Here is a 25,668-nt window from a genome sequence, read left to right as displayed (position 1 = left end):
CCTTGGTACATGATATAAGATATATGCCAAAATGATATACGATATATAGCAAAAGTTAAACAAGTTTGATTTTGCATTTGGCTGAAGTTTTTGAGGTTGAAATGTTCTGCGCTTAATCAGCTACATCCTCTGAATATTTAAATAGCTCACAGATGCAGTGGCAAAGAGTTGAAAGTGTCCTGTTTTTGAGCAAGAAAGAATGATTTGAGAAGGAAATGTATGGAAAGGAATATTTTTGAATTTGAGACCTGCATGAGCTACACACTGGTCAGATTGCAGAATGTTAAACAGGTGAAACATAGTTGTTGTTTATCACTAAAAGTCTTTGTTTTCAAATTACAGGGTTTATCTTCTCCCAGAGACTGTACCAACGCAATAAGTTAAATTTGTTAAACTGATGCAAAATTTTTTCAGTTTAACATTTCTATCCATCTGAAATCTGTAATGTCATTTTAAGTTGTGTTACATGAAGGAACATAAGACATATTTAAAGAAATATGAGATTCCTCCACACAAAGTTGTGCCAATACTCTTAATACAAAGTTGGTATAATATCACAGACTTCATTATATTGCTATAATGGCATGCATGCTCTGTACGATGAATTTATATACTTAGTAACTAGAGGAAATGAGTTTGGAACAAGAAGGAATTGGATTTCAGTTGGGAATGGGCTGATAGATACTTCTGGACATTACAGGTTGTCAGCATCTAGGCTGTTGGCAATTCTGACAAGTGATTTCTTTATAGCTAATGTGAATATTTCTTGCCCAGTTAATTTACAAGTAAATTACAAATCTGGGTAATTTTGCAAACACATTTGCTCTAATTTTGTTTTCCTTTTCCTTTGCTTTTTATTAACTTTGTTTTTCTTACAATTGCTGGGTAATTTAACAGAAGGAAAGAAGAACCAATTAAATGAGAGAAACTGAAATAGAAAAGCACACAAAATCTCCTTGAAGAGCCAAGGGCTACTGGTTGTTTTGTCATTACACTACATCAAAGGAACAGCAAGAAAGCAAGTCAGACTACTGATTTGCAAGGAACAGCTTGCCTGGGACAGCTGCAAAAGTTTGTACCTCTACCTGTCTGTTCTGTCCCTTTCCAAGAGGAATGAACTTCCACATTTACAGCCTGCAATAGCAACACAAACTAGTATGGATGTCTGCTTCCTCTAAAATGAAAAACTGTGATGTGTGGCAGATAAGCAGTTCCATCATGATCAGGTGAGCAGCTCCTGCAGCAGGTGCAGAATTCTCTAAAGGAAAAGGGAGGATAAATGAGTAGGACAGAAAGGGTTACAACCACCCGCTGATAAGATGTCTCTGTTCATTTTGGAAATGTAAATCACCAAAAAAGAGTCAAAACCCAGAGATCATGCTGCTTACAAATTCAAGAGAAAAAGAGTAGAGATCGTGATGCTTCTACATTGAATACTAACTATACTTGCTGATTAGATAGAAATCAAAATAGTGTTTCTAACCATTCAAGCTTCTGGAAAGGAGAGCTAAGCACTTATCAAATAGAGACTGGCACATTTATGATGGAAATTAATATTCCAACCAGATTTATTATATTATATAATCTACATTAATATTATATGATTTTATATTTATATAGTAAAATATACAATTATAGCTTGCTGTCTACATAACACAGGTACCTGTATGTCGTGGTTTAACCCCAGCCAGCAACTAAGCACCACGCAGCCGCTCACTCACTCCCCCCCACCCAGTGGGATGGGGGAGAAAATCGGGAAAAGAAGCAAATCCACGGGTTGAGATAAGAACAGTTTAATAGAACAGAAAAGAAGAAACGAATAATGATAATGATAACACTAATAAAATGACAACAGCAATAATGAAAGGATTGGAATGTACAAATGATGCACAGTGCAATTGCTCACCACCCACCGACCGGCACCCAGCTAGTCCCCCGAGCGGTGATTCCCCGCCCCCACTTCCCAGTTCCTATACTGGATGGGACGTCACATGGTATGGAATACCCTGTTGGCCAGTTTGGGTCAGGTGCCCTGGCTGTGTCCTGTGCCAACTTCTTGTGCCCCTCCAGCTTTCTCGCTGGCTGGGCATGAGAAGCTGAAAAATCCTTGACATTAGTCTAAACACTACTAGCAGCAACTGAAAACATCGGTGTTATCAACATTCTTCTCATACTGAACTCAAAACATAGCACCGTACCAGCTACTAGGAAGACAGTTAACTCTATTCCAGCTGAAACTAGGACACTGTAATTGCCTATCAATACAATTTCATTCTCCTAACAATCAGTAGGCATTCTGGTAGTAGTCTATCAGCAACATCTTGTAGGAGCATCTAGGGAAAAACTTCAATATTAAGATTTCTGGCAAGCCAATGGCAGGGAGGTAAGTTAAACCAAGATCTTAGGTAGGAACCTTAAGCATTTCACATGCATCCACACACTGCTCCTCAGCCATTCTTTAAGGACCGGTGTATTATTGCATGTTTTTCTAAATTTCATTAGGATGGTACCACACTGCAGGAAAAGTAGATTATTCAAACCGTTGACAAGAAGAGTACTATCGTAGCCAGTTACATTTTCAGAGAATTCAACTTCTAAAGTCAGACTCTTTGTATAGCAGAAATTTATTAGAATGGAATACAATATTTCAGTTGGAAGGGACCTACAACGATCACCTAGTCCAACTGCCTGACCAATTCAGAGCTGACCAAGTTAAAGCATGTTATTAAGGGCACTGTCCAAAAGCCTCTTAAATACTGACAGGCTTGGGACATTGACCACCTCTCTAGGAAGCCTGTTCCAGTGTTTGACCACGCTCTCAGTAAAGAAATGCTTCCTAATGTCCAGTCTAAACCTCCCCTGGCGCAGCTTTGAACCATTCCCACACGTCCTACCACTGGCTCCCAGGGAGAAGAGCTCAGCACCTCCCTCTCCACTTCCCCTCCTCAGGAAGCTGTACAGAGCAATGAGGTCACCCCTTGGCCTCCTTTCCTCCAAACTAGACAAGCCCAAAGTCCTCAGCTGCTCTTCAGAGGACATTCCCTCCAGCCCTTTCACCAGCTTTGTTGCCCTCCCCTGGATGCATTCAAGGACCTTCACATCCTTCTTAAATTGTGGGCCCAGAACTGCTCGGAGTACTCAGGGCGAGGCCGCACCAACACTGAATATAGCAGGATAATCCCCTCTTTTGACTGGCTGGTTGTGCTGTGTTTGATGCACCCCAGGATGTGGTTTGCCCTCTTGGCTGCCAGGGCACACTGCTGACTCACACTGAGCCTGCTGTCAGCCAGCACCCCCAGATCCCTTTCTGCAGGGCTGATCTCCAGCTACTCCTCTCCCAGTTTAGACTTGTGCCCAGCATTACTCCATCCTAGGTGCAGAATCCAGCATTTCAACTTTATTTCATCCCATTAATCATAGCCCCATGCTCCAATCTATCTAGATCCCTTGGCAAGACCTCTTGTCCCTCAAAAGAGTCAACAGCACCTCCCAGTTTGGTATCATCAGCAAACTTGCTAATGGTGCATTCAACTCCTGCATCCAGATTGTTGATAAATATATTGAACAGAACTGGCCCTAGAATTGAACCCTGAGGAACACCACTGCTGACCGGTTGCCAACCAGATGTAGCCCCATTCAGTACAACACTTTGAGCTCTGCCTTTCAGCCAGTTCTTCACCCAGCACACCGTGAACCCGCTCATCCCACAGTTGGACAACTTGTCCAGAAGGATGCTGTGAGGGACAGTATCAAAAGCCTTACTAAAATCCAGAAAAACTACATCCACCACCTTCCCTTCATCCACCGGGCAAGTGACGTTATCATGGAAGGAGATCAAATTAGTTAAACAGGACTTTCCCTTTGTGAACCCACGTTGACTGTGCCTGATGATTGCATATTCTTTAAATGCCTTTCAGTAGTACACAGCACAATCTTCTCCATAATTTTTCTAGGAACTGAGGTTAGACTAAGAGGTCTGTAGTTCCCTGGGTGTTCCCTCACACCCTTTTTGTAGGCTGCAATAACACTGGCTAGCTTCCGGTCAGCAGGGACTTCCCCAGGCTCCCAAGACCTTTGGCAGATGATTGAGAGGGGTCTTGCCGTAACATCCTCTAGCTCCTTCACTACTCTGGGATGAATGCCATCAGGCCGCATGGACTTGTGAACGTTCAGCTGTTACAGCTGGTCTTTACAATTTCAGTGTCCACGAATGGAAAGTCACTGTTCCCACACTCATGGTCCTCCAATTCAGGGGACCAAGCAGCCCAAGGTCTATCAGTATTGTTAAAGACTGAGGCAAAAACCACATCAAATGCCTCCACTTTTTCTTCATCCCTATTAGTCAGATGACCATCTTCTACAAGTATCGGCCCAATGTTTTCTACTCATACTGCAGTTACACTTCAGAAACCACAAGTATTAGGGCCTGACACACAAGGTTTCATACAGAGATTTCATTTGAATCCAGTGACTTGTATAAGGAATTAACAAAATACTAGTGACTGGTGAGAAAAATGCAGAGCTGGTGATCGGGAGAGGGAAAGATAACAACAGATTAAGCTGGGTTCTTAGAAAAATATGAGTGAGTTAAAGCTTAGCAACATGTCCTAATGTTGTTTTGTCTGATATTGGAAAGGCAAAGCTGATACTTTCATGGAGCTGCCTATAAAAATGCCTGCAATGCAGCAAGGTTTTCCAGAGACTGACTACAGCACAGTCAGGGTCATCTGATGGTCTCAGTCAAGGTGCTGCTTAATACAAGCTCTACACTCTGTGCTCAGGTGACCTGAGAGAAATGGATGGCTGGACTATTATTCGCACCTTTGTTTATCCAAAGTTTTTCAGCCATTCAGCAGTGCATGGCTTCACTGTTACGACAAGTCTGAGCAAGACCTAATGGAATATCTTAGTGATCCATGATTATTGCCAAATACATCCTCTTTTATTGTATTAAAATTTCGTATCTCTAGTTCTTTAAAAGTTTTCAAATAACCCCTTAATTAATAATATCATTGCAGACGCGGAGACAGTTACAACATTTGTACAGGCATGCCGTACTATTTTAGAAAGATATCTGTTGTGTCCCAGATGTGATGATTAATTAGTATCTTCACATTATATTTAGCAGCTCATTGTCTACGAAATTACTAAACAAATGCATCAAGCTGAAGTGGAGTATAACGAATGATATAATCAGGACCACTCTGAAAAGAGCAATCTATAAAATTACAGTGCTGCTGAAGCAATGATTAAAAAGGTTGCTAATAGGCTACTATGCCAGGCTGTTTGGTTTTGTGGTCAGACAGAACTAGAAGTTACCAGATAGTATAAACAACAAAACTCAATATGTTAAAATATTTAATATAGTTTTTTGCATGGCTTTTTTTGTGTTACATATCCTCTATTGTAATTTTAATGTAAAAGTGAACATTTTAAATGCTTGTTGTAACTGCTCTGTTAACTGTGCTAATTGCTCACTATGATTTGTCTGCACATACAATAAGCTCAGCTGATCACACTGAGATTTCCTGTTATCTTGGCACTAATCTACGGGACTTTTTTTTTAATTCAGTGAATATTTCATTTTCCCAAAAGTGATGTACAACACATGCCAATACCTGGTGTATGGTCAGTATCAGGACCCGTTTGTCCTGTGACAACACTGCTGCTAATATTCCAGTCAAAATCATCACTAGGGTCCTGAGTTAATCCACATACAGTGGTCCATTCTTGATCTTGTGTTTCAAAGTTACAGCTTCCAGGAATACTTGTGTAGTAACCTGAAAATAGAGCAAGAAGTAAATTATCATCCCAGCTCTTATATGTAAAAGGCTGTAATGAACATACTGTACATGGTAATGGAAAGGATTCTGTTTAGCTAATGCTATGATTCCCTGTGTTCCATGTACTGACATAAATAATATGTGGTAATTTGGGAGGAAAGAAAAAATTCACCCTTCACTTCCCGAGCAGGTATAAACAGCCTTAAACTTTATTACAGATATATGTCCATGTAAGTCTTGAAGACAGACCGATGACTTCACCAATTTTAGTTATTATTCAAGGTGAATGGACAGAATGATTCCCAGCCAATTAGCTAGCAAAACTGCACTCCACTTCCACAGTGGCGTTTTTCATGAACATATGTTGGCTCATCATTGTGTGTTATGCATGAAGGCAGTTTTACGATGAGAGAGATGTTCTAGTGATTAGGATACTGACTGAATTCAAGAGATCTTCGTTCAACTTTCCATTTCTAGATCTGCCTCTGATGTTTCAGGTCACTTTGGAAAAGTAATTAATCAACAAAATTATAAAAATGCTGTGGTAGAGACAAAAGAAATAGCATCACAAACTCTTCTTTGGCCTCTAAAGGTCTTTTCCTTAGCGATAAAGCAGAGGCAGCTACACAATTGCTGAGTGAGAGCAAGGACTACCCCTGTGAGAGGACTCTGGGAAAAGGTTCCAATCTATTAAACATCACAGTCAGTCGTGCATTTTAGAAACAGGTCTGACTGTGACTATTTCAGAACCTCAAATAAATTTGAGGATTTAGAGTGTGCTTCTTGACCTAGAAGTGTTCTGCAGCATTAAAATACAACTATTTATGTATCACTGTCTAGGTATAAAGGATACAGATACAAAGAATAGATTTAATTGCCTTTTGTAATCTGTTTTGTTTTTTTCCTATTTTCTACTTTGATGCCACAAGAACAACTGATGCCATCCTTTGTAAAAATGACTTATCATTATCATAAACCTGTTTTGTATGACCAAGATCTGCACACACACTGTAACCCTGTGGACTTGCTTTTCTGTAAAAATGTGTCACCTTTGTTAAATGTATAGGACAAATATCTTAAAAGAAGAATAATTTTGATCCAGTGGATAATGTATGTCCCAATGAATGCTAAGAGAAGGATCTGTACTGTTCTGTAATGTAGTCTTAATATACTGGAAGGGACTAAAGTGTCTCTCATGAGGAGAGGCTGAGAGAGCTGGGACTGTTCAGCCTGGAGAAGAGAAGGCTCAGTGGGATTTTATCAGTGTGTATTTATTACTTGCTGGGAGGGTGTAAAGAGGACAAAGCCAGACCAGACTCTTCTCAGTGGTGCCCGGTGTCAGGACAAGAAGCAAAGGGCACAAACACAGGAAGGACTTTTTAAGGTTAAGAAAAAACTTCTTTTTTTTACTGTCTGGCTGGTCAAACACTGGCACAGGTTGCCCAGAGAAGTTGTGGAGTCTCCATTCTTGGAGATATTCAAAACCTTACTGGCACAGCCCTGGGCAACCTATTGCAGTGGACCCTGTTTTGAGCAGAAGGTTGGACTAGACGATCTCCACAGGTGCCTTCCCACCTCAACCATTCTGTGCTTGTGTTAGTGCTATTCACAGCATGGCCTTCGGGAATCATGAAAGGTATACACAAATGCACTGAGCATTCACATTGACACTGCATTACAAGCACCATGTAAGCCTAGTATATCCTAACTCCAACACCAAATACCCTCGCATGCAAAGAAAGGAACCCATTAATCGAAACAGGTACAATTTTCTTGTGCAGTTCCAACAAGATCAAATTCCAAATGCATTTGGAATTTTTACTATTCGTAATCAGTTACCTGACTTCAGGAATTTTACCCTAGTATCTTAACAGTGCATTCAGAAGGCAATTATTAATAAATATTTATGAACAGTATTTACAGGGTTGACAGAGTCACCCAATATATCTGCACCTGCTGGGTATTTTTTATTTTATGGGTAAACAGACCCTATTTAGAAGCCATCAGAAGAGGATTGTCCCATTTATCTGAAAAATTGCTTTTATTTCAATAATTCAAGCACTCCTCTAGTTGCTTCATCAACAGTGGGGTTTGCTATTAATCAAATCTGGGTGTATAATTGGCTGCAATTCATGAAAATTGAAACTGCTTTCATGTGTGCTTTTTTCACCTCAGTACTTCCAGCAGGTTACAGAAAGAGAATGAAATTTTTGCAAGATTGCTTGACTGGATTGAATGAAACATAGAGTAAGTAATTTCCGTGAGTTTATTTAAAAAACCAAAAAGTCTACCAGCCTACATGGATACAATTCATTTAATCCAGATTCTGTTGTAAATCCTGCACAGAGGAATTGCTGCTGAGTAGATTATGGTCCATTTACTTCTTTGGAGTTACACTGTTATAAAACTATAGTAGAATGTGAAATAAGCTCGGACCTTGAGCTCAGAGAAAAGGAGAAAATTGCAGACAAATGTGGCCATAACCACCTGTGATGGGGCAGGTTAGACTGTGAAGGGCTTTCTCTGTGCCAGTTCTGCTCTCTTTTCTGATTAAGCAGCTCCTGCTGCCTTTTCATTAAAAAATGAGGCTTCCATATCTAAAAGGTATTATGTGCCCATTAATGTTATTCATTCCCATCTATAAGATATACGCTCAGGGAAAAGGTGTGATTATCCCAATGTAATGCCTCATTTGTTGGAACTAAGATATAGCAGATAGGGAAATATTATACCTGTGGTTTATCTGGGTATTCTGTATGCCAGATTACAGTATCTCTCCTCTATTGTTAACCTGATATTTTGTCAGTTCTGCAGCAACAGCAAGACTAAAGACTGATGAAAACATTTTGATATAACTACAGCCTTTCCATCTACAATAAAAAGATGTTTCACTCTATTTATTTAAAGCAAATATCAGGTTTTTTTTTTTTCTTCCCTTGGAGAAGCTTTTCTGCAGTATAGCAAAGACTGTGCTGCTTTACTGTGACTCAAGATAATTTATGGCCTGAAATGTTTCCATCTATTATCTGACTAAGAAAAGAGAGCTGATGCTACCACAGTCCTTCCAGACAACACAGGACAGTCCGCCCCCCTGCCTCCAAATGAAGCTACTATATCCTGTAACAATATTTACAGAATAAATCAAGTGCCTTGATAGTTTTCTGAATATCTTTACAGAGCAGTTTACATTGGACAGCAATTCAGACTTACTATGTCTCTGTTAGGTCTCTAAAATGTTACAAGGGTAAGTTTACAGGGTATTTTGCTGCACTTACTTTGTCTAACTCCTGAAAAAATATGAATATTATATACAAGAAATATAGATTACCTGTTTAAAATCTATCTTTTCTTGGAATCTACTTGAAAAAAAGCTAGTCTTTTAAAGTTATCATTCAATGTAGATTAATTTCCATGAATATGACTCACAAAATTCTCTGAAAGGCAAAGCACTGCAGGAGGTAGAAAACAGAAATAGAGATACCAGCTTCAGCATATGTACTTCAGAACTGTTATTTACTTTTATGAAAACAACAAAGAGGGAGAAACTCAAAGTTAAATCTCCTATAGTGACATCTTCACATGTATTCCAGGTTGTAAGTCTGCTATCTGGTTAAAACAATATAATTTACATCATCCAATAAAGGGTCATTATTTTTTTAACCCTGTCCAGTCAAAGCATTTAGCAACTCCATGCAAGAGAAAATGCCTTTGTTTTTCAAGGGATCACCAAGCATTGGTTGATTTCAATGGAGTGCTTGCACTTCAACACAATGTGAGCACTGAATTGATGCATGTGATGTATTTACTTTATCTACCAAGGTTACTTTTGATCATATCTGCATTATGGCAGAATTTGGCCCTCCAGCTCAAACATTAAGAATTAGACTGATTACTGAACTGTACATATGGACTACTCACGCTTCCTACTCCAAAAGCCTGGTCTGGAAAGTGACTGTAAATAAACAAAGACATGGAGCAGGAACAAAGGCACAATGTTTTACTGCTTTTGAGTTTCAAGTCTGATTTGGAAAGCCTGTTAACTTGATCCAGATTTTCAAAATTGAACTGTGTCCTTCCATCTCAAACAGCATTAGCAAAGAATACCTACAGACAAATTTTGTCTCAGTATTGACTAGGAATGCAAAAATATAGAGAGATTGCATTTTGTCCAACTGTTCTGTAACGGAGTAATAGCAAGAAAATATTTTCATAGCTCTGCAACAGCAGCAAGAACAAAGAACAATGAACACGTAGTAGTGACACAACTCAGATCACAAAGACAGGATTAATCTGAAAGGAAAGACAGGCCTGTTTTTAAATAATCCCTTTTTATAGCAGAATCATGTCTAAATGCTATTGTGCATTAATTTGCTTACTTAGCTTTTCATTCAACATTGACAGCTCAGTATGCTTTCAATTTAATAAATGAGTTTACGTTTCTTCTCAGAGTTAATTTGCATTGTAACCCATGGATTTTATTCCTTAAATATGTTTTTAGTCCTTAAGCTGTTTTGTTTGTTTGGGTTTTTTTTAATATATTTAATCTTTGGTTTGAGTAGGTTACACTTTTGTAACTAAATCACACTTAACTACTTTTTGCAGCAAATGTCTTTAAGGATCTGAAAATGTCAGACCTTCTGTGTTGGGGGAACATGCAACCTGCTTGTAATTATTTTCTGAGCAACTGTGTGAATTCACCTAAGCTATGCTACAGAATTTACAGTTAAAATTTTAACTGAAGATTACATTAATAAACAAAGAAATACTTACTGCAGTCAGCTTCATCTGACAGGTCTTCACAGTCTGGTTTATAGTCACAGATGAACTGAGATTCTATGCAATTCTCATTCCCACACACAAAATCAGTGAGGGCAGGGCATTCCCTGGGATTCTCTCCAACTGAAACCAACAGGACATTTAAATCAATATTGTAATTAAATCAAAGGATGGTCTTTTTTATTTGTTTAGCCATTATAGACTATGACTTCAGTGATTTACTGCTTCCACCAGATGTTATTTGGTGTCACACCTTTAATGGTGCATTATGCGTATCTAGACTACTGTATTGGCCTTGCCCATAGCTTCCAGGGTAGGATGTTTTGTCTGGAAGAAAATTCAGTTCAGCATCAACACAACTGTTTCCCCAGTGTATTTATTGTGCACGTTCCATTAAAAAGGGTTCTGTGAGCTGTTGAAAAGTAGACAGGCTAAAGGCTTTATTCTGCTCATAGTTACAAGACATCATTTGGAAAATAAGAACATTTTAAGCTGAGAAAAATCACTGTTATACAACACTTGTGTAGTGCATAAATTTTTAAAGCCTTTATAAGATGTTTAACTTTTTTGAAGAGTTTAGAGAAACTTCTGCTCTCAGTGTATGAACTGCCCAGATATTCCTCTTATGGTATTTAATAAAAGATTCTGTTTTACAACAATTTTTTATCATCTCTGAGAGTGAGTGAAAATTGTGTCATAAAATTAGAGTAACTTAGTAACTTGCACATAAAGTGCTAGGGCCAAGGCCAAAAAGCGCTGAGATTCAGCCATCTCTGAACTGTCAGACTATAAAGAAACTTATATAAACTATTTTTTAGTTCAGTACACTGAGTGCATAATTTCAATTAGTAGTAATTGAAACAGTTCTGATAATCCCAAATGCAACATTTAAGATGCACTCCTGTTAACCCAAGATTGTTTTTCAGTCTAGAGCTCCAAGTTGTGCAATAAGACATTTAGGAGAATGTATTTTGACCCTATTCAATGTAAAATGTTTCATTTTTTCCTTCAAACATGACTAAAATGGGGCACACTGTTAAACACAGTCTGGACAGAACACTTTGATATTTATCTTTGTGCAGGCCCTTATTTCCAGAAGGGGAAGTTATTGTTGTCAGGGTACTAATCTTCTCAAATAGAGGTACTTACTGAATTTTACAGACTGAGGAACTACATTCTCATTGAAGGAAAATAGGAAAGGAGAACTAAATTTTTGGTTTAGTTTAAACATGTACACAAGGTAATATCAAATAGAGCAACAACACAGCATTAAAATGTAATTCAAATATTTAGAATATATAGTTCAAAAAAAATTCCGTGCTGTTTGGTTACCTGCAGGACCTGACTTAAATTTCCAGTTTTGAAGTGCATACATCCCTGAGCATTGGTATAAATAAAATCTGGTTTCAAATTGGTATCTGTCTTTTTGTTTTGGTTTTTAATTTTACACTGTCCATTTGATCTGATTATGTGTCAGGGAATCCACAGACAACAGCGTTACCATGAATAATATTTGCCTTAAATACAGGAAAAGCTGTGGCTGCTTTTTACAGAGAATCCAAGTGGCAGGGAGCCCTTAGCAGAGGAGTGGACTCGACAAAAATTGACTGAAGCATTTGTGAAGCAGCCTCTACTACAGCAGGTTGTGCAGGACCATGTCCAGTTGGGTTTTGAATATATCCATAGATGGAGACACAACAAACTCTGTGGACAACCTGTGCTTGTGTTTGACCACCCTCACAGTAAAAAAAAAATTGTTTTCTTGTGTTCAGATGAAATTTCCTGTTTTTTTTTAATTTGTGCCCATTGCCTTCTGTCTTGTCAGCACTTATGAGAAGAGTCTGACTCCCTCATCTTCATTCCCTCCCATGCACTGGAAATGATGCACTGGAAAATTGAGTGACTTCCTTAAGTCACTTAATGGCTTAAATAATGACAGAAATTACTTAACGGCAGAGCCATTAAGGTACAATAATTTTCACAACTTATTTCACTGCATATGAAAGAGGTACATTATCACCATATAGGGGAATGACATTTGAAAATCCATGGCTTTGTGATTGATCATATTCCTCACCTTTACCTCCTTTCACCTTTAATCAAGACAATGTTATGTTACTCTCTCATTTGTATTTAGCGCTTTAATATTAATTACAGTTGTTCTTTTTTTAATAAGCTACTTTACAGTACTTCAAGCATACCAGAAACGAACATTTAAGAATATTATACATTTCTTAGCTTATCCTAAAATAAAACATGTGATCCATATACAGTCAAAATGAAAACTTGTATCTCAACAGATGTGAATGCCATAAAGTCCAAACACAGAGTCACGTGAATTTTATCCTTTTGGAGTAAGACCTTGTTTATATGTCATTTTTAGGGATACCAGGTTACATTTATGATAAAGATGGAGATTCTGCTACAGCCTTTGGCAGAGATAAAAATAAAATCCTTCTCAGAATTAGCATACCAGCATTAGCATAGCATAGTCAGACTAAATATTCCAAACTCCTATTCAGCATTTAGTGTCACAATGACACTAAAAATCAGCTTTCAAGAGTACACACTCATTCTGACCAAAACTAAATCAAAACAAGAAATACAGTGGGTTTTAACCATAAAATAAAACTTCATCATAAACAACCCCAATAACCAAACAAAGATTCACACAGAAGTTGCAACTTAGAAGTTTCATTTTTACCATTCTTTAAATATAATATAAATATTTAAATATATAATTAAAATATAATATAAAATGTCTATTTAATCAGAACAATGTATTGAAGAACATATTGGAAAATATGTTCTCAATTCTGAGGGTTGAGCTGCAATTTAACAAAAAACCATGTTAGAAACCACTTTGAACAAAGAAAAAGAGAGGACATTCAAAATATTATCTTGCCCATTTCTAATTTTGTCATCAAAATTACAGGGTTGCCAAAATCTGAGTTTGAGTCTATCAGGACTGAATTTGGAGAAGGATGTTTCCAAGAACAGTATTCAAACCTCCCTCTAGGGAGTTGCAGCATAAACCAAAACAATGCCTCCTAATGAATAGCTTAAGATACGTTTAACGCTGACATTTCAGATTAAATGAGAAATTTTCATTACATCTTATTTCATTGCATATGTTGGTTGTGTGGGACTGCATGGACAAATATATAGCTTTTTGACTGATTTTATTCCTCAGTTGTGCTTTGATCTGTATTGGATGATGGTTGATTACATATAGCATGGAATATTATATATATATTTTTTCCCAATAGTCTAACTCACAACATTCCATGAAAATCCAAACATACAGAAAATCTCTTCTAAGCAGAAAAAACATGAGAAAATATGGCAAATTTTTTTTCTTGCCTCTTTTTTCTAACAACCTCTCAAGAAGCCTATAAGGGAAAAAATTAACATACTGTTGAATACACTCCAAATAAATTAGGACAAAATCAAAATTAAAAAAAATAAAATATCAGTTGTACTTTGCTCACTGTGTTACTCTGAAGTTATCTTTGATAAGCTACAACATTAAAATGGATCAGTAGCCACAGCAAGCCAAAAATCAGCTGATTCCATGTATGAAAATGGAAAACAGTGAAATATCTGATACACAAATGTCAATTTGTCACACAATGGGAATGAGAGGAATTATAGGGAGATGAAACGTTTTTGATAAGTACTAAGCTTATTTCTGAATATGGTATATGAAAAGTTTGAAGTGACCTAAGATATCCAAAGGCAAAAGAAAACATTTCATTTTAATTTAACAAAACTGTTGACCAGAAAGGAATTGCACTTAATGAAAAAGCCATAAATGTTCTTTTTTGACCTGACCTTCTTCCAAATCTTTGGTTTAGCCACTAAACTGAACAATTCATTGTTTGCTCAGTCCTACACATAGTGTCACATCATGGAAAATATCCATACAGATATGGAGTGTTGATCTACAGGTGCAGCATGAGTGATAAAGGAATGGCATAGAGCTATAAAAATTGGGGGTGGGGGGTGTTTGGTTTTTTTAATGAGAACAGAAGCTCCAACAATATTTATTAATTTCCTGCACTCCTGCACATTTCTTGAGCAAGTTACTTTTGTTTTTCATTATGCTTTGCTCTCTCTTCTACAATTGTTCAGTCCATAAACTTGTGGGGTTTGAAGACTATACAGATATGCTGCAAGTCAAAAGACCACAATCCATTCCTTTCCCACAAAAAGAGAATATAGGCAACAAAAAACCCCACCCCAAACCAAAACAAAATAATATAGAATACAAAACACAGAAACACAAAGAAGCATTTCCTAGCTTATGATAACAACTAAGCTTTAGATCAGCATAGAAATAACTAGATTAACAAGAATCAGTGGAGCAATTAAACTGTTGATTTTCTCCTGGATCAAAGTTGACAGGCCACAGCACATATTCTTGTAAACCACCTTTTTTTCCCTTACAGTAAATACTTGGGGATTAGAGTCTCATAAATTAAAAAATAAAAAATAAAAAAAATTAAAACAACTATTATGGCACAGCAAAAAGCTAATGTTTTATCATACCCATTTATTTTGTTTCCCCTTGGAACTGCAGCATTTCCTGAAAACCAGGACACCACAAGAAATTAGCACAGGACATATTTTAGATGAAGTAGTAACTATTGACTACGTTATGCAAATCCGTATGCCAAATGAAATGGCAGTACTTGAAAAGGAAAAAGCATACACAGGATATCACTTTTCAATTAAGTACAATTTGGATTGATGCAGCAAAGAGCCATATAATCTTCTAAGTAGTTTTTAAGAGACCAATAGAACTGGCTTGGCTTTTGGATCACTAAACCCTACAAAAGAAGCATGTTAATGATGGTTTCCATAGAACTTGCATTTACATACACTTGCTTTCATTTCTACATATTTCGTTCTGCACAATGTTATTCTCACAATACCAGCAAAAATAAGCCCTTCCCTAGTAAGAATACGTGTGTATTTATATATACATAGAAAACAACCAAGACACAGATGCACATCATGCATACCACAAAAAAATTGTGACTCTACTGTGGATGCATCACAAGCTATATATTTATATCCATCTCCAGTACATGTTATGTATGGAAGACTAGCTCATATGGTACTCACAGAATTTATAGACATGACAAGATTCATTTGGAGATAGCTGATAAATACAACATTATTAACCTAGCAGACACTTTGTTTCAGTTACCAGGAAAAGATTGGCTATGAAAGAACTCATGAAGATGGCCGCCTTTCCTTTAGGTTTGCTACTAGAGGACAGCACTGGGCCAGTGACTGTTTCTCTGACTCTAAAAGTACAAGAGCTTTCTTTGACCAATGCTTTGTAAGACGAAAATATTCCTTTGGTATCCAGTACATCGAAAATCATCGAAAGAACCAGACAGGCCAAATATCAGCTCTAAAAGTTATAGATCTTGATTGTCTGAAACAAAGTAGATAGCTTCAAAAAAATGTTTAGGCTGATAGATACCAGTAACTTTCATAGATTGGGTATCAGGTTGATGCATTGAATGTTCTCCTATTTAAAATATTTATCATGAAAGAACTGATTGATCACACAGCCAAAAAGAAGAGATGCTCATGCTGTGTTGTATTACAACACTTAAGACTCACATAGGTTGTCAGAGGTTATGTTTGGCCAGTGCTTTGTGCTTGCGAAAGGCATAGGGTAAATCCCAAATTATTATGGTTGCTAAAGGCTGCAGTGAACAAGACCTTGAACTGTTTTGAAAAGCAACGTGTAACTCAAGGTCAAGTACACTGAGCTGCTGTTTACCAAAAGTCTCATCTCTGCTCTCCGAAAGGAATGCACACACTCACTCAACAATACTCTACAACCATGTCAACAGTATGAAATGAAATATGCAACATATATTCAAGGGAAATGAGACTTTTCCCTCCCATTTGTCTTTTTAGAAATTAAGGTTCTTTCTGAGTAGAAATGTTTTCAAATTACAGTTGAAAATTCACCTCTTTCTATTATTTTTTGTTTAAATTGTGTTGTATAGTAAGAGTACTTATATCACTTCCCTCCCCTCTTCCACAATACTTGAGATACAGGAATAATCAAAGATTAAAAAATTAAAAATGTTTTGTTGAAAATATTATTCAGTGAAGGAACTTTACTTTCCAAGTTTCACCCTTTGTTTAAATCAAATGTATAAAATGTAAGTTCCTAGAAAGTTTCATTAGAACTGGAACTCAACTGTACTCAGTATTCTGAAGTTCAGAAATTATGAAACACAATTTGCATCAAACTTTTCATTTGCTTACCCCAATTGTTCAGTAGCCTTTTTTACATGACTTTTTTATAGAACATTAAAACCTTATTAGCAAACTCATCAATAATGTTTCTGTCCATGGATGACCTTGGCAATCTTTTGCAGGGAAAACTAGATGAAAAGTTTCTACTTGTGCAAGCTAGATATAATTTCAAATAAGGTTCTTTTTGTAATTCAAAAACCATAGGGAATTCTCCTCACAGAATGTGTCATTTAAAAGGCCAGATTTAATTCACAGATATGCATTGGCTCTGACATAAACAGCAGATCTAACAAATTATATTGACTCTTAGGAGAGAATTTCACCTGTAGATGCAAAAGTCTGCCAATGGACTTCCTAAAGATGCTGAAAGCAAGTAGTATTATGGTGCCCAAGGCCACCACATAAACTGGAAGAATAAAAAATTCATCCATAGTTCTGGAAAGGTACCACTGGCTCTGGCTCAAGCAATACAAAAGATAAGAGAGAAATTATCTTCAATTTCTAGTGCTGATATTATGGAGTATATAAACCCACACCAGACAAGGACAGAAGTTTTTATATTTGATTAAGACTGAAAGGCCAGCCTTGGCATAGAGTGTATCAGCAGGATAAGGAGCTCATGCTCACAGTATCCTCGTGTAGGGAGCTCCCATATTTTGCTTAATACTAAAGAAGACACTAGGGAGAAGCACTGAGGACTGAGCAATGAGTGAGGTCTGGTGTTCTAGGCTTTATCTCTTTGGAGCCTGCAAGTGGTAAAAGAAAGGGAGAAGAAGAGATAAGGTAAAAAATCAAGTAATGCTTTTGCAGAAAATTCTATTTCCCCGTAATTATGAACCTGTTTAACTAGAGAGAAATATTTCCTGGAGCAATTTGACATGTGGTCTCTACTGCTTGGTCCTTTTTCCCCTCCCTGTCTCCCCTCCATCCTGTTTCCAGTGTAGAGCTACATTACAGCCTGGAAAGTTCAGCTGAACAGATTATTTTTAGAGCTTTTCAATGATATTTACCCTACAAAATTACTGTCAAGCCATTGTTTCCACTGTGATGCAGAATCAATCCAAACCACTCAATCACAGCACTCTCTCCCCTTATCACAGATTTCTTAGAAGCATCTCATGTGAATATTTTGTTTTTATACATGGACTTGTCCTAATGTGATCCACAGGGGTTGTTGTGACAGACCAAGGGAGTACAGCACACAGGTACAAGTCACAATTATCTGCAACAGGGAGACACTTCCTCAGCTGAATGCTCTCCCTGGCTCTGCAGAATCATCATTAGACGTGACATTCATCTTGGGTGTCATATTGCATAGAGGTGTATGATAGGTTACAGAAGATAACTGTTACATGCAGTTTATTTGTACTGGAAGGGTGCCTACCTTCTACAGTAATTTCATATGAAAATGAACTCAGGCTAGGGCAGTGTTCATTATTCTAGTACCACCTTTATAGACAATGATTGTGAGGTTACAAAAAAAAATTAAAATCTGGCCATCTTTACCCTGTATGTTTTACTAACCATGAAAAGTCTTCTCTTGTGGCCCATTTGAAATATATGGAGTTAAGAAATCTACCATCGGATATGAAGAGTAAGTAATATGTAAAGTGAATCTCAAAATGATGAGATTTTTGTTTTATACTGAAAAGCTGCTTTTGCAGCCACCTACTACCAAACCAAAGTATCTCTGAAGTCAGCAACTTTTCTTCAAAAGTTTCACATGAGCTCTCATGCATTTTTTACATAATCTCAAACAGAAATAGCAATCCTTGAGTATTACAGGTGTGTAAATGACTTCTGTACAGTGTAATAAAAACTAGAGAATACTGTGATTTTCAAGCTGGTGCCATATTTCTCTTCTCTCTGTTCTTTTAATCTTTTCAAAGAAGGTTGTCAAATCCAGTATTATTCATTCCCTGAAGCCAGGCTATATAATATTTGCTTTTTCAGTAAAAATGAATTTATATTTTTTCATACATTTCTAGAAAGTCTTAATATGCAGTGCCGTTTAAGCGATCACCTTGTACATAACATGACTTATGAGGAATTCAAGTCTTTCCCCAGTGTAACTCTGGCAGCCCTGGCAAACTGGGTTGAGGGAGCCTGTATTTCCTCTGCAAGTCTCCCGAGCACGCTGCCTTCCCCACTGAGTCCTTTGTACGAGGGCATTCGGGACATCCTGTGGAAGGCAGCTGTGGGCGACTTTCACATATCCAGAAGGGAGATCATTTCTTGTCTAGAACTAATTTATATGTCATCTGTACCCTCTGCTGAGTGTAATGAGATCTGAGTTCAGTAAGATTTTCACTCAAAAACGATAAAGCACATTCATGTTAATGTATGTTGCTGTAACACAAATTAAGTTACCAAATGGTTGGTTACTGTAAGCAAAAAATTACTAGACTTCTCAAAATGAGCTTTCTTCCTCTACAGTAGAAGCAGATTCAATAGATATCAGCAATTTGTAAATTGATAGCTCACCATGAAATCAAGGAATAATTTCCTTCTAAAGACGGAATCCAAACATTAGACTAACAAATAAGAATTTTACTATTAATTTCAGCACATTTACTGGGAAGTTTTAGCCAGGTGATGCAATTCCAGTGTCCCATGTCAGAACACCCTGGCATTGACCTATTTATAAAAACAGGTGAAAAATATCATAAAATAGTAAAATATTTTGAAGAGGAAAAAAAAAGAAAAAGATCAAAAAACCCAGGTAACTGGACATACATTCTGGCTGAATATAAATGTATATCTTGAGTGACTATATCAGCTCTGACAGCTTCCTCTGCCTGAATTCCCTTCCCTCTCACTTCAGGGCCAGGTTTGTACTGAATATTTCTGTTATAAGAGTTTGAACTTTTCTCAAGTGTCTGAGCAGAAAGAACTAAATTCTCCACTAAATGTAAAGCTTTGCATGATACATAGCTGAGGATTCAAAGAAACTGGCTTATTTTAAAAATAAAAAAGTTGGCCTACGCACCCAAACACTAGGATGTTTTAGTTGTTTTCTCTCTGATCTACATAGCTAGGATGGAATTCTTATGAGAAAGGATTTCTCTGCTGAGACTTTCAAAGCTTCTTGTTGATGGGAGCATGGAAGCAAAGTCATTCAAAGGATTGCAGTACCTTCACCTATGGTCTTTGCCATAAACAGTAGGTGAGGAGGAATACAAATATATGAGGAGAAAGGGAAAGAAAAAGTTTACCACCAGGCAAAGCAAGCTTGATTATATTTTAAAGAAAATTTCTGTTCAGCTCAATTTGGTAAATCAATTTCCTATGAATAGGAGTACTTGGCATTTTGATTTGCATTCTTTTAAAAAATAAATATAATTTTAATGACACTTCAAGTATGACTGAATGTGTATCCTATTTACCTTAAATCTGAGAAGAAAAGCTTGTGAAGTGTGATCCCAAACAGGCAACCCACAGAGATCACTGGAGCTGTAATGGCTCTTTCTTCCTGTACTTTTATCACACTGAATTGCAAGAAAAAATGCATACATCAACTAAATAATCAACTATTCTAGAAATTTCTGTTTAATTTGAATTTAGAGTTATGACTCACTTATTTTCATTCATCTTTCACTGTTGGTTTTTCAGGTGTTGCCCTGGGATGCCAAAATCAGTATGTACGATATGGCTGGATAAAGTATATGTCCATGCTTATATTCTGTGTTTTCTATCTGGAGTACAGGATTCCTTTTCTTTGAAATTACAGAGGTACAAAATTCAGACTACTGGTAAGAGCATGTCTGATGAGTTGCACTCTTGATTCACTATTATACGACAGCGAGCCATCAGCTGGAAAAACAAATCAATAGTGCTTGAAGTGCTCTTTAAGGTTACCAGACCACAGCTTATTTCTGACAGGATTTTTAGAAAATGTTATCATGAAAATAAGTGTCAGAAGTCTCAAAAATAAAATTATCATTAGGGATTATTCTGTACAATACTTATAGGTATTTTACCTTTTTATTAAGGCAAAATTGCAAGCTTTTTTTTCTAGCCTGCAAATAACCTCATGCATGGTCAAAGCTAATTATTAAAAAGCTCAAGAGATGACCACTCTAAACTCCATTCAGGTCACATAGGATAGTCTGTCACTAAAGTTATATAAAGAATTATTGTACAAGAAGGTGAAAAAAAAGTTCAAATGTAATTAATCAATAAATTAATTAACTTAATATTAAGAACAATCTTTGGCTGTGATGTGACTCCACTGTTTTTCACATCTTTCAATTAAACCTGCAAAATAAAAAGATACCAGATTTGGAATTTAAATTTTTTTTGCTATCAAAATGTAACTTACCCTCTCACAACCAACTGATAAGACTCTTTTATACCCTCTTTTTTTCTATCTCTGACAATATTTCCAAGACCTCTCACATTTCCAATAAATCCACAGTTGCTTCTTGACCTTCACTTTCACAGAAATTAGTGAGACCTGAGGGAAATGAACCTTGCAGGATAGCTCCCCAGAAGCTCAGATCATAATAAATAAAGTTATCTGTAGTATTCTACTGATACAGAAGCTTTTAACTAATTAATTTTTAAAAGGAAATTGTGAAAAGATTCTCTTTTGTCCATTGAAAATCCTCATACAATGAGCTATGTAAATCACAGCTATGTAAGTGAAGAGTGAAGAAGTCTGCAGAGCTAATTCACCTCCATGCAGATTCCCTCATGATGTGTACAGCTTCTTTCTATAACACACTGTACGAAAGCAAGCTGAAGGAAAACCCATATACAATAAAATAAGTCTTTTGATTTACTAAACTCTGCTATAACAACTGAATACTACCATACTGCATAAAAGCAGTTTTAATATTCATGTCAAAAATCCTCACACAGAGTGCCTCTCTCTTCCCTTTTCACTCTCTCCCCTTGAGTGCATTATTTCTGCAGAGAGGCAATTATTTTATTGTGTTGACTGTAAACCGTGATCTAGGAATACCATTCAGCAGCTTCCAAAAGGACAGTCTGTGAGGTGGCAGTTATCCCAAAACAACTGAAAGCTCCAGAATTGCTCTAACATTCATCTCCACCACTACATGCCATCTGCTGGGAATCCGCTAAACATTCAATTATTTCCCATGCAATTTAAGGCTTTCTCATTTCCATTCCATTCTGTTTATTTCAAACCTGTTATTCAAGTTTTAATTATTTTCAATTATCTTCTAGTTTTTTTCTGTGCACGGTCTATTCCTCTGCTTATGTAATTACCGTGGCCAGAATATCCATACTATTATATAAGATTTTAGTTTAACCTTGTAAGTCCCAGTAGAAAATGCAGATGTAGTCTTCAGTTCCCCTAGAGGACCCTGGCCATGTGTCTAGCTCAGCAATTCTATAGCTACAAACACAGTACATGAATAAGTGTTGTAAATCAAGTCATTTTGTTGAGAAGAAACCCCTGACCCCTTCTGGTTTGTATGCTACTCTTCTCCTTGAGTTTGGCCACAGTAAGATTGTGTTTGCTGTCTTTTAACTTTGTTACAACAGACACAATAAAACTGTGAACCCTGTGCTGCAAAAAAACAATTTAGACATGACATGCTTTCTCTATCCTGAATGCCCCAGGCTTGGGTCAGATGGGAAATGTTGTTTTTGAAAATCTGGCAAAACGTATTTTGTTTGTTTGTTCTGCAAAGGTAAAGAATCAATAGCAACAAGAATGAAAAAGGTCAGACCAGGCTCCTTCATGTCATCATGCCAACAGGAAGGTCAGCATACCAAAAGTCTCGAGAAAATTAAGCAAGCAGATCTCAACTTGTGGAGTAGAAGGCAAAAAAATCATACATGGAGCTGATGTGAAAGGCGCTAAAGACAATGCAATGATTCCTTCTTCACTTAGGTTTGAGCTTAAATATCATTGTAGAGACAGGAAAATCATTGGTGGGGGTGCGTTTCTTTTGGTTTTTTTACCGACAAGCATTTGCACACATACACATACATACAGTTAAAAAGCACATATATGATAGGCCTCTGATCCTGCTGAAAAGCAAAGACATAAGCTTAAACATGTTCCCATGGATTACATACACCTAAACTTTAATGAAAACCCTGCAGTGCCTAGCATACACTATTGGAGATGCTGCAAGTGAAGGTTTTTGATTGTATAAAGACTGTACCTTATTACAGTGCAAAAATATCCCCCATGCAAGTGACAGCTCTATAAAGGATTAGCATCTTGGGTTTCCAACTTTTCTAATTCAGTCTTTAAAAAATTTGTATTGTATATTGAGCTTCAACTGTGTATTTCAATCTTCTATGAGAAAAGCCTCCTCTTAATCATCCATTTTCATAAACAATAATTTTCTGCAAAATACACAGAAATATTACTGTGCCAAAGCTGTAAGTGAAAGTGAATGTGAAAGTAGTCAGAGCACATGATGCAACTGCTTTCCCAACAGAGGCTCTTGCTGAAGCAGTGCTGTAAAGCAAATAGTTGCTATATAGTAATAAACCCAAGTTACTTTCTGAACTGTTTCACTGCGAAGGTATTTTAATGCAAGACTGGTTATAAAACACTATTACCATTCAGATTTGTAGGGTCATAGACTAAAACCAATGTAAATTTCAGCAGTGTTAACATTTTAAGAGATTTAAGATCCTTCATATGACAGCTTTCCAACTCCCTATTGACACAATTTCCTTCCTTGCAATGACAACTCTGTGGAATATTTCCAGTTATGTTTATATAATGTCTATTTTCAGGTTATTATAAAATATGTGGACTTAAGAGAAAGCAGAAATACTTTTATGTTATACGAAGATGTGTTGATATCATCTTTATGAACTTAACAGGGAGTTTTCTTCTTCCTTAAAAAAAAATCCTGCTATGTTTATTTGCTGAATGTCGTCATGAATCTGACTGTGAAATGAAGTGTCTAAATTGTTGTAGCCCCAAAATGGGACAGAATCCCAGAAATGTGTTTTAACTAGACTCCACTGTATGAATTAATACATCTGAGCACAACGTGGCAACAAATTGCAAGAGAGATCAACATCCTCTTTGTTATTCAAGATGATAGGGGAATGTTGACCTCCCATCTCCTACCAGGGCATCCTTATCCATCTACCCTTGTCCTTTGGAGAATAATCATACTCATAGCAATAGGGACAATGAAACACTTAGAAAAAGCACAAGGGAATCACTATCATTCATGTGTCTGGAAGAGCTTTTAAGGTTACGTCTGCCTTAGAGTCCTATTAAAGTGCAGTTCTAAAGTAGGTCGCAAGTTGTATCCGGTCTCCATTCTTTGATTTACACCACAGAGCAATTTCTGAATGCAAACCCTGCATTTTTCAGATTAAACTAGTCAAAAGATGCTCTCCAGAAGTGCACTTTCCATGCTCCAGCTGATAATGGGTATCCAGACCATGGCAGGAGATTAAAGCTTGCCCAAACAACTTCCCCAAAATTCATGCAGTGTTGATATGTGGCATCAGTAATGATCATCTTACTCAACAAATCCACTTATATTGTGTCACAGTGTTTCCTACCAGGGATAAAGACCACATCTTTTCTTGTTGGAAGCCACAATCCACCCAGTTTTTTACTATTTTTTTTTTTTTTTTAAAGGTAAACTCTGTTCCTATTTTAGCCTATGTCCACAAAGAGATGAATTAAATAGAATGCATACCCTGTGAAGGAGTCAAAGGTTTTCTTTACTTTGCTGGCCTTAACACTTGAACTGAACTGGGAAAAGGAATAGCGACAGTGGTTCATTTGTAGTCTCAACTCATTTTTACGGCAAGAGCCTTTACAATAAAACAGGGAGACCACAGGCTTCACTTGATATAATCTGACATAATTTATATAAAATGACTACACAAAACATCAGAGCCTCAATAACTTATCAATGAATTAAAGGAAAGTTTTTACTCAAAACCAAATAAATTAAGGAAACAAAACCTCAAGCATTTCTTGAATTTATCTGCAATAATTTGGTGTGAGAATGCTGCACTAATACAAGACTTTCTCTGTGAGCAGAAAATGGTATTGGAGTCATAAGAGTGAAACAATGTAGTCATAACTGATTTTATGAACAGTGACATTATGATGAAAACAGTAAAACTGTGATGTATTTAAAAACAAGTAAGAAAATCCTACATCTCCTGTAGCATTCCTCTAGAAACTTCCCTCTTGAACTTACTTGTGGTGCAGTTGTTGAACTCTATGTCATCTATTGCTGCTCCGCCTCCTAGGTCTCTGGTACGAATGCCTTCAAAGATAACTTCAAAATTCCTCAGTTTCCCCAAGTGTAACTCGACTTTCTTCCACTCATCACCATGATTTCCTGATTCACTCCATATTTTCAAAATCCCATCATCATTCTGAAGTTTGAATAAAATATATATGGTAAGATACATGTAAGTACAGATTATCAAATGCCAGTTTTGAGAAAAAAAAAAAAAAATCCCCCCCCAAACCCCCAAAAAACAAATGGAGAGAAGACTGGAAGACACCCCTTCAGTTTTGTCAAGAAATGGTAAACATGTGCTTTGCTATGATAATAGGAAAAGTAGTTAAATGAGATGATTGTCATACAAATCACATAAACTTCAATAGTAGATGGAGTCTTGGTACAGAAATTACTATATGTATGATTGAACTCCAAAACAGTCCATTTTGGTAGAGCTGTATTTAACTTTATATAATCCTGAGATTCATTCTTTGTGTTTAGAATATATTACTGGATGCAAAGTTAGTCTACCATTTTAAAATTAGGGTATCAGATAGGTAGAATCTTTAAACAGTTGTGACAATGGTGATACAAGGGAGGAAAAACTAACAAATATA

General features: G+C 36.8%; 1 protein-coding gene across 1 annotated transcript in view; it reads right to left on the bottom strand.

Moving 5' to 3' along the window:
• The window catches only part of MALRD1 (MAM and LDL receptor class A domain containing 1), a 296,114-nt gene that overhangs the window by 89,521 nt on the left and 180,925 nt on the right, over positions 1-25,668 (bottom strand). The window contains exons 29-31 of the mRNA XM_041122748.1: positions 25,022-25,202; positions 10,554-10,682; positions 5,619-5,780 (exon numbers count right to left, since the gene is read on the bottom strand). Of these exons, the coding sequence (XP_040978682.1) occupies positions 5,619-5,780; positions 10,554-10,682; positions 25,022-25,202 (472 nt within the window). The remainder of the gene's footprint in view (positions 1-5,618; positions 5,781-10,553; positions 10,683-25,021; positions 25,203-25,668) is intronic.

This window comes from Aquila chrysaetos, chromosome 3 (assembly GCF_900496995.4).
Source record: "Aquila chrysaetos chrysaetos chromosome 3, bAquChr1.4, whole genome shotgun sequence".
Classification (NCBI taxonomy): Eukaryota; Metazoa; Chordata; class Aves; order Accipitriformes; family Accipitridae; genus Aquila; species Aquila chrysaetos.
The sequence above is the reverse complement of the archived record's forward strand: the minus strand, read 5'-3'. Positions and strand labels throughout refer to the sequence as shown.